Source organism: Alexandromys fortis, unplaced genomic scaffold (genome assembly GCF_014885135.2).
Source record: "Alexandromys fortis isolate MF-2015 unplaced genomic scaffold, M_Fortis_MF-2015_v1.1 scaffold_27, whole genome shotgun sequence".
NCBI classification, from domain to species: Eukaryota; Metazoa; Chordata; class Mammalia; order Rodentia; family Cricetidae; genus Alexandromys; species Alexandromys fortis.
In genome coordinates this window covers 9,297,189-9,315,812 of record NW_026067952.1, presented here as the reverse complement: position 1 = coordinate 9,315,812, position 18,624 = coordinate 9,297,189, and the positions used below count along the sequence as shown (strand labels likewise).

Sequence of the window (18,624 nt, the reverse complement as noted above, 5' to 3'; positions counted from 1 at the left end):
CCAAAGCAAAAACTAATGAGAAGAAATGAAAATCAACGAAGACTGCTTCTTTGAAAAGATCAACAAAACAAACTTCTAGCAAGACCAAAAGGGCAGACAGTGAGAAAAGGAGAGAGAATATCACGTTAGCAATAATGACAAAATCGAATAGCAGGGCGGGTATTGCAGACATCACAAGAACACCTTAAATAACTTTTCGAATTAATCGGGCAATTCAGACAGTATTTGTCTGATTTGTTACTATGACAAAATCTCAGAAGGCAGAGAACTCCCAGCTGCAGCTCCAGTGAGGTTGTTATCCTTGATGGGGGACTTTGTAGCGATTCTGCTGCTTTTCAAGATCACCCCCGTGCCTTAACAATTCACCAATATTGTTTACAGAAAGACCTTCTGGAGCCACACTGCAAACCACACAGGTTTGCTCACTGTGGGTCCTGTGCTGCCTCTGCTTAGGAACAAATGAATCCAACTATCACCGGGGTATCCTGTGCTCTCTCTCCCTCACTGTGCACCTTCCAGTGTGGACAGACACAGGGCACCTCTGTATGACCTTCAAATTGACAAAGAATTTTGCTGAGAGCTACGGAAGATGGGCATATCTGACATATCTCTGAAGACAGATGAAGATGAGCACGGTACTGGGATGGTATGGGTACCCATAAGGTACACTTACCGTTATTCCTGTGCCAGCTGGAGTTCTGAACATGGAAAACTCTTATCCAACAGCTAATGGATTCCGGTAATCTTTCCAGTTTCGTTCTGTCTGTCTGTCTCCTTTCTCTCGTTTCTGCTCTTGGGGGCCAAGATCCTATCACAGTTACTATGATGACTCCTAGACCCCCTAAACTTAAAAAAGTAGAATGGGAGTATTATAAACAATTAGATTCTGTATCTTTTAGTAATTATTTGAAGAAATACTGTAGGACAAAGACATCTCATTGGGGCATTCATATTAAATGCTTTTACAGAAGAATTCAAGAGCACAAGTCCAGCTGAGTCACTACAGAACTTGGGAAGACAGGTCAGTGAGCAATGCAGTGGGTGCACTCAGGGCCCACGGAAGCCTCCATCCTCAGGGATGCCCCTCCACAGAACCATTCATTATCTGTGCAAGGTCCCAGCCCAGCTTTACTAAAATGATAGTTTTGGTTTGGGGTAAAGCTCAGGTTAATAGAATATTCTACTGGGTACAGTCCTCTTTAATTTCAATTTATTAAAATGCCTTATAGTTTGGGACAGAGGAAGGAAGGCTGGCATAAAAACATTTTAATTAAAAAACAGTGAGGGTTGGAAAGATAGTTCAGCAGTTAAGAGCACTTGTTCTTAACAGAGGACCCAAGTTCAGTGCCCAGCACCCACATCAGAAAGCTCACAAACACCTCTAACTTCAACTCCAGGGGATCCAACACTTCTGGCTTCTGCAGACACCTGCATTCACCTCCCCAAATACACAGAAATAAAAAATAAAATAAATCTTTTTAAAGAAGGTAACAATGTAAAAGTTCAGTCATAAGGCAGGTTTTTTTATAGTAATCCAGAAAGCATTTTCCACACCATAAATTTGTACTCTTTTCAGATATGTGCACATAAATTCCACTTTCAAGAAAGTTGTGAAAATTGTACAAAGACAAAAATGAGCAGAAACTTTTAAAAAGAAATTGCATCAAGAACAGGGAGATGGCTCAGTGGGTGTGCAAGCATGAGAATCTGAGTTTTAATCTCCAGCACCCATGTAAAGTGGGTACAGTAGCAGCATCTGTATGTAATTTCAGTGCTCCTACAGCGAGACTGGAGGTACAGACAGGATACCTGTATGTATGCCTGGGCCATACAGTGGCAAACAACTAAAAGACCCTGATGCAAACCACAAGAGGCTCCCATCTCAAGGCGGAAGATAAAGGTTGTCACCTGAGATTGTTCTCTAACCTCCACATGCATGCTTTGGCACTTGACACCCAAACTCATATTCACGATCATCCATATACATCATATACAAATACACCATACACAAAGATTTAAAATTGCATTTACAAATGATCTGTATTATAATACAGCAAGTGTGCAACTGCAATTACCTATTCATGTTGTTCTATAGACACATATTAGTTTTAATAAACGGCGATACAACTAAAACACACACACACACACACACACACACACGCACACAGAGATACTGAGAGGCAGACTACGTTGTTCTGGCTCACAGTTGTATAGGTACAAAGCTTACGGGCCGCGCTAGGTGATGATCTGCTTGTTAGCAGAGTCTCTGAAGTGGCACAGGGCATCAAGTGACAAGAGACAGGGAGTGCATGAATGAACTAGCCTGGTATTCTCCTTATATAAAGCTACTTCAATTCAGGGAGCTCTACTTTAACATTCTTAATTATTAATAATCTCAGTTGCTTCCCAAAGGCTGTACCTCTAAATGCCAAAGTGCCCACTTTCTCAATACTCCACAATGGAGATTAATTTTCAATACACGAAGCACTAGCGAACCCTCAAACCATATCCCAACCACAGCAGAGACAAAATGGTTTAAATCAAATCACTGCAATTACATATTAGAAAGATTGCTGAAGAAGCTTTACGGCTTTTGTGGAGCATAAGTCTGTCGCTAAAATATTCATCAAAAAAGAGAAGAAGTCACTGGCAAATTTTAAACAACATTTAGAGTTGAATGAACACCAGTTCTACACAATATAGAAAGAGAAGAGGAAAAAACACTTTCCATTTTCTGAAGTCAATAGGACGCTGGCACACAACTAAAGACTAAAGCCATGGTTAGGCTTTAATCCCAGCACTAGGGAGGCAGAGGATCTCTGTGAGTCTGAGGCCAGCCTGGACTACACAGTGAGTTCCAGGACAGACAAAGTTATATAGAGACCCTGCCTCAAAACAAACAAACAAACAAACAAATAAATAAAAATAACAACTACAGATGGTAAGACAGTTCAGCAGGTAAAAGCACTTCCATCAAGCCTGACAAGAGTTCAATCCGTGGACCCCACATAGTAGAAAGAGCAACCTTACTCTGAAAAGCTGTCTTCTGACCTCAACATGGGCATGCACACACACACACACCCATGTCCACACACTTACCCATAAGAGCACACAAAATAAGTAAACATTAACAAAAACATTTTAAGGTGTTTAAAGGCGAAGGTTACTGAAAAAATGGCTTAGTGGTTGAGGGGTATCCACTTCAAAGTGCCCTGATATCCATCCACAAGAGTGCTAGGCATGCATGTGTGAACTCACACACACAAAACTAATTAATACAACAACAAAGACCTAAAGACGAATTTCCTTCATGTTTACAGACACACAAATTCTAAACTATGTAACAGGACATCCACTTTGCCAGTACGTAAAAACTATAGGTTACAACAAACTCAAGTTGTTCCAGAGATTCAAGGCAGGCTCAGGACTTGAAAATTAACCCCTAGAATTAATATTAAAAGACTGAAGAGGCTAAGTTGCATAATCCTATTACCTCCATCTTCCAGATCTCTCGACGGTAACATGTCCTAAGCCTCAGCCTCTCTCTGCACCGTCTGCCTTAGGACTCCTATATTTTATCTGTAGCCCAGAACTTGCCCTTGAACTCCAGACTGTTAAGTCCAATTGCCTATGTATTTGTATAGGTAGCCCTCTGTACCGGGGAGCCCCAAGCCACCAATTCAACCAAGCACAGACCAAAAATATTTGGCAAAAAAGCCTGAAATTGTATTGATCATGTACTCTGCTCTTTAATGTTATTAATTCCTTTTTTAAAAAATGTGCCTTTTTTTGGCTATGTTTTGTTTTTCATGCTGGGATTAAATCCTGTGTAACAGGTTTTACACATCGTTCACACTGTCCTATATATAAATTAGAGATGACGTGGTGCCCGTGTGTATGGTGGGCGTGTGTCCTGGAATCAATTCCTCAGACACTGAACAGTGACTGGTGACTAGATAGGTATTTCAATAAAACATGTCCACCCTGTCCTTTTTAGTTCCCAACTCTGCTTCTCTCTCTCTCTTTTTTAAATTCAGTAAACAGAAATTCCATCCTTCTAGTTGCTTAGGTCAGTATTCCTGGGGCTACCTCAACCCTTGTCTTCTTTCATATCTAAACCCAGTCTATCAGTAAATCCTGTTAACCTTTTTCTCTAAAATATCTCCACAGTCCATCTTTTCCTGCTTCCTCCACTGGTACAATCCTGGCCTGAGTCATCCTTTTACCTGGGTTATTACAAGAGCTGACAAACTGGTCTTCCTGTCTTCTTGTACCATGGCTTGTTTCCAACAAAACAGCCTTGCTTATGTAAGCCAAGCCTCTATGCAAATGTAACGACAGTGCAGTGCAGTCAGAGAAAATGCTCTGCCTTCAACTGCTACTGTCCATTCGGAGAAATGCTAGATCCTGACTTGTGCCTGACGTGCCCACGTGGCATGGTCCCTCCACACTTTTCTGTCTTCATGTCTAGCTACCCTTCTGATTTCTATCACTCTGGTTATACCAGCTTTTCCACTCCTCAAAAGTGTAAACAAGAGTTTGAAGCTGGTTTTGTTGCTACCTGGAAAGACAGCTTATGGCTAATTCTTTGCACGCTTACCAAATGTTTGCTTTATCCTCTCTAAATGGCATACACAACAGACTATCATGTGACCAACTTATATATTTCTCAGCCCCCATGTACTTTCTACTCCCCTTGGCTTCCCGGATCATTTTTGACTCATTTTATATTTGCATGCCTGTTTTTCAGAAGGTAAGCTTCCAAGGACATGGATGCTTTGTGTTTCCTAGCAACAGTGCTTTAGACACAGGTGTTCAAAAACTATTTTACTGAATGAAAGACCCTTTGGCTAACATGTGAAGACTCTGGATCAGGCAACCTTGACTGAATTCTAGTTTTGCCATTTGAAGCCCGAGCAAGCCGGGCAGTGGTGGCGCACGCGTTTAATCACAGCACTCGGGAGGCAGAGGCAGGTGGATCTCTGTGAGTTCGAGACCAGCCTGGTCTACAGGGCTAGTTCCAGGACAGGTTCCAAAGCCACAGAGAAACCCTGTCTCGAAAAACCAAAAAAAAAAAAAAAAAAAGAAGCCCGAGCAACTTCAGGTAGGTTACTTAACCACATTTTATGTGTTCTCGTTATGAAATGGTGATGACAGTCCCCACTGCAGAGCAACACTGTCAAGGACTGAGATTTAGAAGGTAGTAGTAGTATGCTGGATACAGACTCCCTACAAGGGTAGCTAAAAGCCCTAGTTTTTTTTTTGTTTGTTTGTTTTTGTTTTTTTTTTTTTTTTGGCAGGGTCTCACTTTGTAGCTCTAGCTGGACTGGAGCTCACTATATAGACCAGGCTGGCCTCGAACTCCCAGAGACCCACCTGCCTCTGCCTCTCAAGTGCTAGAATTAAAGGTGTGTGCCACCACACACAGCACAAAAGCTCCAGCTTATAATTATGAATAGGTGTTGACTTTTATGCTAATTCAATCAGATATGAACTCAGCTTTGTTCCCAGATACTGGGACACACTAAGATACACTCTTCACTCAGATCTTAGCTATGTGATCTTGGGACTTCTGTGATCACTATACTTCTGTTTCCTCATTCATTAAACCATGAGACTGTAATAACCTACTTCATAGCCTTGAAAAGTGTCTAGCACATAGCAAATTCTCACTGTGCTAGTTCTGATCATGAAGTAGTCCAGGTGAAGGGTCAAAGCATGTATACTAAGAACAGAGCAGTTAAGAAAACCGGGCATCAACTATAGGAATGTTTTCTAGGCTGGGATGGACCCACAACTAAGAAGTTCAACAACGATCAAGAAGTTGCAGGTGTGTGTGCTTGGGTGGGTGTATGCACTGAGGCCAGAGGAGAATGTCGGATGTTCTGCTCAGTCACTCTTCACCTTACTCCTTTGAGACTGGGTCTTTCACTGACCTGGAGTTAGGCTGGCAGCTAGAAAACTCCAGCGATCCTCCTGCCTCAACCCCACAGCACTGGAGTCATAGGCCTGGCCCACCAACTTGGGCTTTTTGTTTTGCTTTGTTTTTTGAGACAGGGTTTTTCTGTGATGCTTCGGAGCCTGGCCTGGAACTCGCTCTGTAGACCAGACTGGCCTCGAACTCACAGAGATCTGCCTGCCTCTGCCTCCTGAGTTCTGGGATTAAAGGCGTGCACCACCACCCTGCCAACTTGGGTTTTTTAGTGAGTGCTGGGATGGAAACTTAGGTCCTCATTCATTTGAGCCATTTCTCCACACCCCTCAAAAAAAAAAGTCAACACAACAGAGGATGTTGAAATGGATTATTAAAAATGCTGCAGGAACCCTGACGGTGGCAGGCAATGGGCAGGAGGTCCCAAGAGCAGCCAGTCCCAGGCAGCCGGCTGCAGGCCCTCGAGTGGGGGCTGGTCCAGGGCAGGGAGACAAAATGCGGTGGGCAAGAGACAGAGACATGGATAGGCACGCCATACACAAGGAGGTTGGATATTTATTAAGTGGGTTATGGAGGGGAAGGGAAAAAGGGAGACGAGGAGGGGGGTAGAAGGGAAAGGGTAAAAGTTGAGAGAGAAGCTGCCTCTTTGAGGTAGATGGAAAAGCAGGGGGCGTGGCTTGTCTCTTAAAGAGACAGATCATTACAGATGTAATTCCATGATTTAAGCAAGCAACCGAGTCAAGAGTCCAGCAGCACACAAAGTTGTGCTTCCTGAGGTGAGGCTGTTAAAGACTAAACTACAGAACTGGACGTAAAAAGGTGGTCCTGGAAGCTGCGCAGTTCCACCAGGTGAGGAAAGGGAAATCCCTTCTGAAGACAGAACAAGAGCCAAGGTGTGGACGTCTGCAAAGGGTACGTGTCCTGAAGGAACCTGAGGAGCTGGCGCGGGGGTGGGGAGGAGGGGGAGGGCTATATATATAAGCGCAGCAGGCACGGAAGGACAGCGTGGACTGGCCCAGCCACCTGAGCGACGCGGCCCTTCCCACACCCAGGTCCCACGCTTTCTGCCTCAGTGTCCCCTCAGGATCTGCTTTTGGACGCTCCTAAGCTGCTGAACTCCCTCTCGCTCCCGCCACTCTTACCTCGTCTTCCAGTCTTTCCCTCACTCTCCCGCCTCCTGCACCTAGACGGAAGTGACGCATAAGTAGCGCGCCCCGCCGCGCCAGAAAGGTTCTGCCGGAGCGGGAGAAAGGGTTTCGGTGAGGCTCACTGCGCCGGCGCGCGGGCGCGAGCGGTTAAAGCGCCTTTTGGTGGCCGAGGACCTGGGATTGTCCCCTGAGCGAGGCCCAAAGAGACTGCCCGCCTCTCAAGGATCGTCTTCCTCTGGTTCCGAAGCCTCTCGGCGGCCGGCTGTGGCCCTTGCCCTTTGACCCCGTGGCGGCGGGGTGAGAGGTCGAGTGGCCATCTTGTGGCGGCGGCGCGGGCGGCTGTTACTGCGGAGACCTGTCCCCTCCCCCAGCCTGATCCCCCTAGCTGTCTGTCAGTCGGCGGCGAGCTCTGCAGCCTGTCAGGGGAGGCCTGGGCCGAGTGCGCTCGCTCTCCCCGTCTCACCGGGCGGCCCAGGCCGCTCCTCGCCGTCGCCACTATGTCCTCCTTCTCGGAGTCGGCGCTGGAAAAGAAGCTTTCGGAGCTGAGCAACTCTCAGCAGAGCGTGCAGACCCTGTCCCTGTGGCTCATCCACCACCGCAAGCACGCAGGACCCATCGTCTCCGTGTGGCACCGCGAGCTCCGCAAAGGTGATCACCCGCACCCCTGGGCTTCCCCACGAGTGTGTGTGTGTGTGTGTGTGTGTGTGTGTGTGTGTGCACCCCAGACCCTCTAGCTTCTTAATTAAGCCTTGCTTTGCAGGCCTGGCTCCCTGATTGAGCTTCTGAGATTGAAGACAGTGCCATTACCTTTCTGGGAGAGGGAAACTGAGGCCCAGGAAGGTATAAGATCTTCATCTGCGGTTCCAAAGGCTCAAATGTCCATACTTGAAGTTGTTAAGCTGCTTTCCACCTCAGGCTCCCCTCTCACTTAGCGACAGTTGTTGTTTTCTTGTTTGTTTTTTTTTGTTTTGTTTTGTTTTGTTTTGTTTTTCGAGACAGGGTTTCTCTGTGGCTTTGGAGCCTGTCCTGGAACTAGCTCTTGTAGACCAGGCTGGTCTCGAACTCACAGAGATCCGCCTGCCTCTGCCTCCCGAGTGCTGGGATTAAAGGCGTGCGCCACCACCGCTCGGCTGTTGTTTTGTTTTTAAATCGTGGCTGTGCTTGGAGCTGGAAGCGTTCTGCACCAGACCCTGTTTTGGGCATTTGGGATGAGATCCAGACGCTCCACATTGAGACCTGGTGCAAACACTTTGTAGCTAAGTAATATTGGGCATGTTTCTTCAGATATCTGTGTGTGTGTGTGTGTGTGTTATCTGTAACACTGTCACAAGCTGTACTTACAAAGCCTTCACTCCATGTCAGTCACTGTCCATAGACTTCAGAACAGCCCTGTCAATTGGGTAGCCTTCTGCACTTGCCACTGAATTCAGACTCTCAGAATCTGACGTTCACTGAGCCCTGCCTGTTACTTTCCAGGCCCTGTGTTGGACACTCAATAGCAAGTTGTCTCTGGCATCTGTCTGGAAGTTAATCCTGTCTTTGCCGCTTACCCCAACAGCTTAACCTCTACGTCTTTTATGTTCCCTGCTATAGAAAATGGGAATAGTGATAATTTATGTTGCTGTGGCTTTATCATGTGCCACTGTCTGTATGTAGGTGGCTTTTGTTTTTTTGCTTTAGGATAGGGCCTCAGTCTTTAGCCTGCAGTGGCCTGGAATTTCCTATGTAGACCAGGCTGGCCTCAGAGATCCTCCTGCTTCTGCCTCCCACATACTGGGATTAACAGCGTGTGCCACGGTACTCGGTGGTTCTTTTTGTCGTTGTTTTGTTGTTTTAATTCTCAAGGCCTTTTGAAGTAGGAACTTTGCAGATGGGGAAAACCCAGGGTTCAACGAAGCCGATTGTGGTAAGAAGCCAGGATAATCCAGTAAACATTTTCGCGTGCTGTAGGCGCAGTGCAAACTTGCAGTAGCAGTGGTGAGTGTGGACTGTTGCTTGCCCAGTGTGCAGCGTGGTCTCTGCCGTCAGGTTGCTACCCTTGATGTGGAGCTGGGGCCCGGCGCATACAAAGCTAACTCTCACTGCCGGGTTCCTTAGCAGAGGCTGAGGAAAATAACTCCATTTGTCCATTCGCGTCTCCTCCTTTTGTTGTAGATGAGGAAACTGAAGTGGATAATGATTGCGTTCAAGGTCTTTGACCTGATGAGGCTGTGCAGACCCCAAATTCCAGGATTTTTTTTCCCCCAGGAGACTGGACTCTAGGCTTCATGCAGAGCCTCCCAGTTTGCATTTGCTATACTGAGAAAGGAATGCCTTCAGCCCTTGGGGGCAGTTGAGTAGAGCCTGGGGTTCCCAGTCCGCTGTACCAGTCCAATATCTACAGCATCTGTGGAGACGTGAGAAAACTGCCAGTAACCTCTGCTGAGTTCTGTTTGGTGAAATCTCTTGGTCATCTTCAGAGCAGACTTGCTTTGCTGGAGCTCTTTTATCTCTAATCTTATCTGATAGAGTCTTCTGTAGTGAGTAGACTGGCATTCTTACCCATTTTATAGACAACAAGACAGGTGCCTCGTCTAGGGGTCCGTAGCTAGGACGTGGGCCCAGGGAGAATTGATATCAAGATTTGTGCTTTTTTTTAGCCGGGCGGTGGTGGCGCACACCTTTAATCCCAGCACTTGGGAGGCAGAGGCAGGTGGATCTCTGTGAGTTCGAGACCAGCCTGGTCTAGAAGAGCTAGTTCCAGGACAGGCTCCAAAACCACAGAGAAACCCTGTCTCGAAAAACCCAAAAAAAAAAAAAAAAAAAAAAGATTTGTGCTTTTTCAAGTACCTGGTGCCATAGTGAGCTTAACGAGTGAAGGCGGTGGTCTGAGTGCAGCCAGCTTTCTTCGATTGAATACTCTCCCCTCCCATCACACCGTTTAGCTTTGCTTCGTTCTTAGCTATGTCTTTTTCACTAGGTTTCTTTTGATCAGGGCCCTCTAATATGCTTAGAATTGTGTCTGTTACCTGGTTAAAAATTTAGTTTAGTAGTTTTGCTGTGCCTCTGATAAGGTTTTCCTAGTTGAGTAAAGGATCTAAACAGCACTGATTCAACTCTCTGCAGCCGGCTCAGTACTGTAGTGTTTCCACAAGGTGGCCATTTAAAGTGGTGGCCTTTAATCCCAGCACTCGGGAGGCAGAGGCAGGCGGATCTCTGTGAGTTCGAGACCAGCCTGGTCTACAGAGCTAGTTCCAGGACAGGCTCCAAAGCCACAAAGAAACCCTGTCTCGGAAAAAAAAAATAAAGTGGTGACAAAGGAGCTACATTTGTGAGTACATGTGACGGAAGCTCAGTTCCCCAGTTTTGTTAGCTCAGTTGACTGGTCATCCATGGCCAATGGCTGCCAAATTGGGTTTTGCAGGACTAGAGTTCTTCCCTAAGCCTTGAGGTGTGTGTTCATCTCCTACCCAGTTTCTCCTGTGAACTGAAAATGTCCCCATACTAAAGTAGAAGGGTTTGTGCTCCGATGTTAAAACTGACTAGCCCCTGTGTTCTAGCTCACCCTGAGTTTTTAAAAATGGCCATTTGTGTTTATGGAGAAGTTATCTTCCCCATCTAAGACATTGCCACAGTCTTTGAGTTGTCCTCAAAGTACTTATGAGTCTTACAAAAATTATTCCTCTCACTTAGGAATTGCTTTTGTTTTTCATGTTATTATTTTCTGTCCACTTTCTAGGAATTACTAATTGGTCCTTTTAGACTGTAAGTAGAACTTCTCTCTTTTATGGAATATTTTGGCACTACAGTGCTTTTTTTTTTTTTCTTTTTTCTTTTCCTTTTTTTTTTTTTTTCCGAGACAGGGTTTCTCTGTAGCTCTTTGGTTCCTGTCCTGGAACTAGCTCTTCTAGACCAGGCTGGTCTCGAACTCACAGAGATCCGCCTGCCTCTGCCTCCCAAGTGCTGGGATTAAAGGCGTGCGCCACCACCTCCCGGCTCTGCAACTGCATTTTGATTGGTTGTGATTTTCTGTAATGGTCTTCTATTGCAAAAAAAAATTTTTTTTTATTTGATGGAGATGAAAACTACACTTATTAGGCCCTGGAAAAAGAGATAATCCCATCTTTGTAACAACAGTAAGACACTGTATTAAGTATTGATACTTTTTGTTTCTTTGAGACACAGTTTCTCTGTGTATCTTTGGCTGTCCTGGAACTCACTCTGTAGACTAAGCTGGCTTTGAACTCCCAGAGATCCACCTGCCTCTGTGCTGGGATTAAAGATGTGAGCCACCACCACACCCAGGTCACTATTGATACTTTTGTTTTGACCCCCCCCCCTTTTTTTTTTAAACAGTCTCAGGATGTAGCTCTGACTGACTGTTTTGCTAGCTGAACTTGCTAGATCCAGGTAGACCAGGCTGGCCTCAGACTAGTGGAGATTTTCCTGCCTCTGTCTTCCCAGTCCTTGGACTAACGGCATGCACTATTTAATATGCCTGGCTTTGTTTTGCTTTTGAATAATCATTATAACAGGTATAGGTTTCTCACAGTCTCCTCAAGTTAATTAAGATAATTAACTTATCTAAATTGGGTTGCTACTAGATGGCTGATGTAGTTCAGTATCTCCCTGTCTAATTCTGTGAGTGTTTTAGGGTATAGTTTAAGCTTTAATGTGCAACCAGACATATTAAGACTGTCTTAAGAAAACAAACAGAGCAACTATAATGTGCTTTTCAAACCCCGTTTTTTATTTGGCTTTCTCTGTAACTGATTTTAAGATATCAGATCTTCTGCCTGCTGTGCTTTTCAAAAGTGTTCTTGGAGAGCAGTGGAGTAAGGACTTGATACACAGTTGTGAAAAAGTTGGCATAAATACTGCTAGATTTTTCTCTTTAACTATAAAGAAAACTTAGTGTTTTGAAACATCTTAGTGTATTCATATTTGTTTCTTTAAAAAGAAAACTGGGACCAAAATTGGTAGTGATACAACTTTAGGGCTGAGAACTTATGTGCATAGAAGCCAGAAAATTCAGTAATGCGCCCCCAAGCAGCTGTAACTCAGGTATATTACATGAAGCTTTTATGGTTTAATATATGATACCATATAAAGTAATAGAAAATAGTACATTTTGTATGTGTAACAGAAAAATTATGTTTTTTGTGGGAGCCATCATTTTGCGTATTCAGATTTGAGATGTGTGTAAATTTCCAACAATAATACAGCATTTCTGCATGTTTGTATTTGAGATAAACATTGGTTGGTATATCTAGAGAATCATCTGGACTGGAGAGTCAGTGTTATTGGCATCTCAAAGAACGAGTCTCAGTTGAGAGCATCAGTTACAAGATTATCTTTCAAAGTTGAATCCTAACTCAGTGTTTCACTCTAGAACGCTTGGTAATGAAGGTTATATTCGAAGTAGATGTCCTCGCAGTACAGTGAATGACACCTTGGTTTTAGCATTAAGATTGACAGCTTGTCTTTAAGAATTTTCCTTGAATTATATCTCTTTTGCTGTCAATGGTTAAAGTAACATAAAAATGAGGCTGTTGTTTTTCATTCTTCTCTCAAAATTGTATTCCCAGATGTACATGTTAGAGACTTCAATGGGTTCCTTTATATTATTCCATTCATTGTTTTATTTAGACATTTACTTGACTCTGAGAGGTAACACTTACCTTAGTGTTCTTTTTGTGGCAGGTGGGTATGTATGTGAAGGCCAGAGGTTGATGTGTCCCCCTTAATCACTATCCACCTTATATAACAGCGTAGGATCACACACTTAAACCCGGAGCTCCTCAGTTAAGCTAACTAGCCGCCAGCCCCAGAGACCCACCTCCACCTGGCATCTTACTTGGGTGTGGGGAACAAATTCCAGTCCTCATGTTTGTGTGACAAGTGCCTTACCTGCTGAACCGTCTTCTCATCCGTAATGTTCTTTAGGAATATCCTAAAAATCATTAATTAAAATTCTTTGGTATAAGTTAAATTGTTCTTTCTTCTTTTTTTTTTCCAGCTAAATCAAATAGGAAGCTTACTTTTCTGTACTTAGCAAATGATGTCATCCAAAACAGTAAAAGGAAAGGACCTGAGTTCACGAGAGAGTTTGAATCTGTCCTTGTGGATGCTTTTTCTCACGTTGCCAGGTATGTTTTCTATTTGGGGGGGCTTTTAAAATTTGCACCTTTTTGTTTTGTTGTTTTTGTGATATCCTTTGTAAATTGACAACTTTGTACTTTACAGAGTGTTGTGAAGGGCAAATTATGGTTTTATGTTTGTCTGAGCCCTTAACTGTCATCTCAGACTGTAAACATTTTGAAAGACTAAAGAGATTGATTCTGGTACCAAACCCCCCTCCCCCCTAATTCACCTACTGATTTCTTCCTTGAGTATGTTTTCCATGGCTGAGTTGTCTCTTTAGCTTATGATCAAAACCAGAGCTAGTAGTATGAAGGAGCCTTTTAGTAATGTCTCCTCAGTAGCAGAAATTGGTTACCAAGACTTCTTTATTTCCTTCTCAATTTCTAGTTTGCTAAAAATATTTGTCATTACTGTCACTACAAAAACAGTCATTGTAAGTGTGGAAAAGTGGATGCTTGAGCCGGGTTGTAGTAAGTCTGCTACTTGAATTGTAGAACGTGCTGAACTGTGGCGGAGTCAGGCAGCTCACACCGGTTCAAACTTTACATCTCTTGTGCTCATTTTCACATCTTGTTGTGGGTGTGAGTTAGGTTCCCAGGAGGAAATTGTGCTTTTTGTTTATTTGGTAGACTGTTGTGTTTGTAAGTATGCACAAAGAATACACAGATCTTTACAAAAAGAAACCAAGAAGAGTGAAAACGAGACTAGTGGGTTAAACAAAAAATGTTCTGGGGTCTAAGAAGGTGCGAGTGAAAGGTCTTAAATGTGAGTTTGTCATATTCCTTGAAGGATTTGAAATGTTCAAAGGAATACAATTAGGAATTCAATATTTTAAAAACACATCTAGCTAAGACTGGAAAGTTTTTTACTTGTACCCGTCGTACTGGCTTCTGATGAACAAAGACAGGAAGTAACAGGATGTATATATTAACTTGAAGAAAATTACTCAATCTTCAAACTGCTGAGAAACTTAAGGTAGGCCACTGGGGCACCTATCTGCAATTGGAGGCAGGGATGTATTGTTTTGATAAGACTTAGTTCGGTACCTTAGATACTGCTCTGTCTCAAACATCACGTGAGTGGCCTTGGGTGTGTAAATAAGTTTTTTAGCCCAAGTTTCTTACCTAGTTAAAAGGCACAGAAACCTCTTATCTCTTAGTTATTGTGACTCTTAGTAGGAGGAGAGGTTCTCTGAGACCTGGTTTACGTTGTATTCAGTCGTTTTCATGCACTGCACTTCCAGTAGGGAAGGGCTTTTTCCTTTCCCAGTTCTCGGGCTGCACACCTTATAGTGCCAAGTGCACAGCCTCCAGTTCAGGAAATGCATTTACATAGCCTTTTATGGGGCTTTGCAAGACCTAGCAGCACTGGCGTCTGTCCTGGTGCTGAGCAGGAATTTAGTGAATATTTGTTGACTGAATTAGGATAATAGTGACTAATTGGTTTACTATTATTACTAAAGGTAGTAAACTAGCATTTTTACTTAAGAATGATAATTTTTACTGACTTAAATTAGAAAAGGACAAGTAGAAAGGACTAAAAGGTAGGTACCAAGATTCAGAGGGCCTGTTTAGTGTGTGGACACATCTTAAACTGTACAGAAGCCAGGTATAGCAGCACACTCCTGTAATTCCAGCCTTCAGAGGCCAGCCTGGGGTATGTAGTGAGATCTTGTCACAAAGAAATGGAAACAGGAGGCATAGGGAGAACAATTGCACATTTTACCTGTCTTTCTCAGCTGCTGTCTTTATTCCAGCTGTTGAAGGTCCAGTTTGTACCATGTGTCTGGGCTTCTCTCCTTCCTTCCACCATTAGAATAGAAAGTACAATAGCTACTTTAATGCTAATGGGCATTATCAACCAAAAGTAATTTAGTATATGCTCATGGTGTACTTCTGCTGTGGCCACTTGGCGATCAAAGGTAACTGACCCATTAATCCTCAAATTGATTATCAATATTTTTATGATGCTTTTATTCTTAAGCAAAAAAAAAATCTTTGAATTCAGAGAAAGCACGATGTTCATAGGGTAGATTTGATTTGAGTAACAGATTATACTAACCAGACTATGAACATGTTATGGTTACAAGTACCCTGTTTTCTTTAAAGTTTACACATTTATTATTTAACATGTATGAGTGTTGTTTATATGTCTCATGCTGATCCAGAGCTTGGGGACTATCAGGGAAGAAGGCAGGCAAGGATAATGAAGTGAACACGACACAGTCAAATAGAATAGTGCTCTAGGGTGGGATCTCCTTTAGGCCAATTGTAGGTAAGGAAGCGACATTTGAGAACCTAAGGTAGAAATAATCATGGCATCTTAAGAGGAACAGTGAAGCCAACATATGGATATGGTGAGCAAAGTCAGATGTAGCCCCAGATGAGATCAGAGAGAGGTAGGTAGAAAAGGACCAGTGACATATTCCCTGAGAGTCTGTCTGGTAGGATGTCAGTCAAGAATTGTAAGCCAGGGAATTAAACAATTCTCATAGACGTTGTAAAATATCCTTTTTAAAAGCTCCTGTTCATGCATATATGTGTGTAGCAGCTAAAAAGAGGCCACGAATTTGAAAGGGAGTTGAAGTGGGTATATGAGAGGCTTTTGAGAGAGGGAAGGAAAATGATGTAATTCTATTATAATTTCCAAAAATAAAAAAATTTAAAAAGGGAAGAGAGATATCTAAAGCCCAGGTAAAGTTAAAGAGAAAAAGAAACCTAAGCATATATCTAGAAGTTTTGCCCTGTCAATCCATATGTTCATAGTGCTGCCACTGAAAGCTCATGGAAAATTTAAGTTTGTAAAATAATGAGTGAGCACTTTTGTACTTAAGAAAAGGGGGGTCAGGGTCAGTACATTAGGAGATGTTTCTCTTTTTATTCAATCACTCTAGTGTATGATAAAGCAGTATGTATACATCTTCTCATTACAGTGTAGAGAAATTTTTAAAAATTTTTAACGGCTTGTATTATGTTGAATAGACTACTCAGACGGTAAAAGCCAAACTAGCTGAATTGGCAAGCTCTGGGTACAATTGATTCTGTCTCGGTATATAAGGTGGAAAATAATTGAGGAAAGCACCTAATGCCAACCTTGAGCCTCTGTGTGCATATACACACACATGTGAACACACATACACACGTGTACTCAAATTACTTGCACACACATAAAAGATTTGTGTGGAGAACGGGTTGTGAAGGGCAAGAACGCCTGAGTTTGAAAGGTTTTCCTGTGGTCTTGGCTAAGGTGAGATTAGTTAAGGTATTTGCAGTGAAAAGGCAGTCTCCATTCACTGAATGCTTGTTCTGTAGATGGAGTCCCCTGTAAAATTCACACAATGTGTTGGAATTAAGTAGGAGCTGGTAGTGAGGGGAGAGTTTCAAAGGTTTTATTATATATATATATATATATATATATATATATATGGGCATTTTGTCTGCATGTATGCCTGTGTACCACATGTGTGCCTAGTACACACAGAGACCACCACACAGGGCATCAGATCCCCTGGAACTGGAGTTATAGGAAGTTGTAAGCTGCCATATTGGTGCTGGGACTAGAACATGGGTCCTCTGGAAGAGCAACAAGGACTATTAACTGCTGAACTGTTTCTCCAGCCCCCCTCCCCATTTCTTTAAAAACAATTTAAAAATTACATGTGTATGTATATATATGCTCATGTGTCTGCGTGTGCTACACCAAACATGTGGAGACGAGAGGACAATTTTCAGAAGTCAATTCACTCCTTCCACCATGTGGGACCCAGGGTTTTAACTTGAGTTGTCAGGCTTGGTGTCCTATACCTTTACCCACTGAGTCATCTTTTCTGATCCTGGGCTTAATTTTTTGAGAGGTAAATCAGTAGTTATTGCCAAATACATGATACTTCTTTGTTGTTTGTGGGTCTCTGTACTTCTCAAGGAGGGTAACTTCCTAGGAGGACTCATGACTGATTTACTACAGCCAGAGCTACAGACAGCCAGCAGAGTGGAAAGGTGAATGGGTGATTGTGACAGCCAGTGTGTAGTTCATTCTGATGGGAAGAGACTCAGCTAAGATTTATGAAAGTCACCTCTGCCATTATTCCTGGAAGTAAGCAGTCAGTCATTCACGTAGAACCATGTTGTTTACACAGTTGGGACACAAACCACCAAGTTCCTTAGGAAGTGGACATTGTCCTGAAATCCCAGTCCTCAGGTGTGCTCCTGTTTTAGCTTTCTGTCACTGCCAGAGATAAACATAAGGGATTAAGAATCTCTCTAGGCTCATGGTTCCCGAGGTTCAGTTCCTGCTGCCAGCTCCACTTCTTTTTGAATGTAGGAGGCAGAACATCACAGCAGGGAGAGTGTACGGGAGCCCTCATGATAGCCAGGAAAGAGGAGCAGGGGTTGGAGGGGCCCCTCTGAAGCTGTCTCCTAATGGTCCATTCAGCTGTGAACTCATTGATGATGTAAGCAACTTCCTGGTTTTTCTTTATCCACAGCACCCCATGGCCAGGATCAGAGTCTTCAGTATTGGATACTTTTTGTGGGGCCACTTTATACACAAATGATTAGCAGGTACCAGTTGACAGCAGGTCTTTCTAGAACACAGCATTTGTATTAAATTTTTTTTTCTCTCTCTCTCTTTTATTTATTTTTTTTATTTTTTGAGACAGGGTTTCTCTGCTTAGCCGTGGCTCTCCTGGAACTCACTCTGTAGACCTGGCTGGTCTTGAACTCAGAGATCCTCCTGCCTCTGCCCTCTGAGTGCTTAATTCTTTTTCTTCAGGTTTATTTTTTTGTTTGTGTGTTTGTGTGTCTGCAGGGTTGCATGTGCACATGAATTCAGGTGCTTATGGTAGCCAAAAGCAGCAGATTCTCCCTGGAACTAGAGTTGGAGGTTGTTATAACTAAGTGTTCTTAACTGCTCGGCCACTTTTCCAGCCCCATTCATTCTTTTCTGAACAATTATGAGGGAATTTTCTGTTACAACTTTGCATAAGGTACTGTGGGAAGAGCTGACATTTTAGAAGAAGGGATTCCACTTCTGCTGGGTCTGCCACAGCTTGTTATGTAGGGGATCAGACTAATGTACAAATTACAAACAAATATGCACATCAGCACACACATGAGAAGTATATCTGCATTCAAAGAACTACCCTTGAAGCACAGGAAGAAAGGTCTCTGAGGCTCATTTGGCAGAGCTTAGGTGTCCAGCTGACACTTGAAGAAGCAGTGCAGTGTGTGCGCTGTGCCACGCTGTGAGTTGGCCGATTTTGGACTTCTGTATTAAAAAAGTGAGCATAGGTTGAATTCATAATTAGAATTAAAATATATTTTAAACATTCAATATAAATACTCAGTGTGTGGGTGATTATTTCTTTCTTTTCCATAGTTTAATAGCAAATTTTTTTTAAAGAATTTATTTTATTTTTTTTTG

The 18,624-nt window shown here is 43.1% G+C and overlaps 2 protein-coding genes across 8 annotated transcripts in view; one reads left to right on the top strand and one right to left on the bottom strand.

The window, feature by feature from the left end:
* Positions 1-7,222, bottom strand: part of Tti1 (TELO2 interacting protein 1) — a 45,211-nt gene extending 37,989 nt beyond the window's left edge. Inside the window, exons 1-2 of one of the 2 annotated variants that reach the window (XM_050150767.1) lie at positions 7,075-7,124; positions 674-846 (exon numbers count right to left, since the gene is read on the bottom strand). The gene's annotated coding sequence lies outside the window, so the exon portion shown is untranslated. Of the gene's footprint in view, positions 1-673; positions 847-7,074 lie in introns of both variants that reach the window. The other variant, XM_050150766.1, reaches the window with a different exon arrangement.
* Positions 7,223-7,569: 347 nt separating this feature from the next.
* The window catches only part of Rprd1b (regulation of nuclear pre-mRNA domain containing 1B), a 45,851-nt gene continuing 34,796 nt past the window's right edge, over positions 7,570-18,624 (top strand). For all 6 annotated transcript variants that reach the window (XM_050150771.1, XM_050150770.1, XM_050150772.1 and 3 more), the window contains exons 1-2: positions 7,570-7,728; positions 13,079-13,208. In XM_050150771.1, coding sequence (XP_050006728.1) covers positions 7,578-7,728; positions 13,079-13,208 — 281 coding nt within the window. In that variant the 5' untranslated portion in view covers positions 7,570-7,577. The remainder of the gene's footprint in view (positions 7,729-13,078; positions 13,209-18,624) is intronic.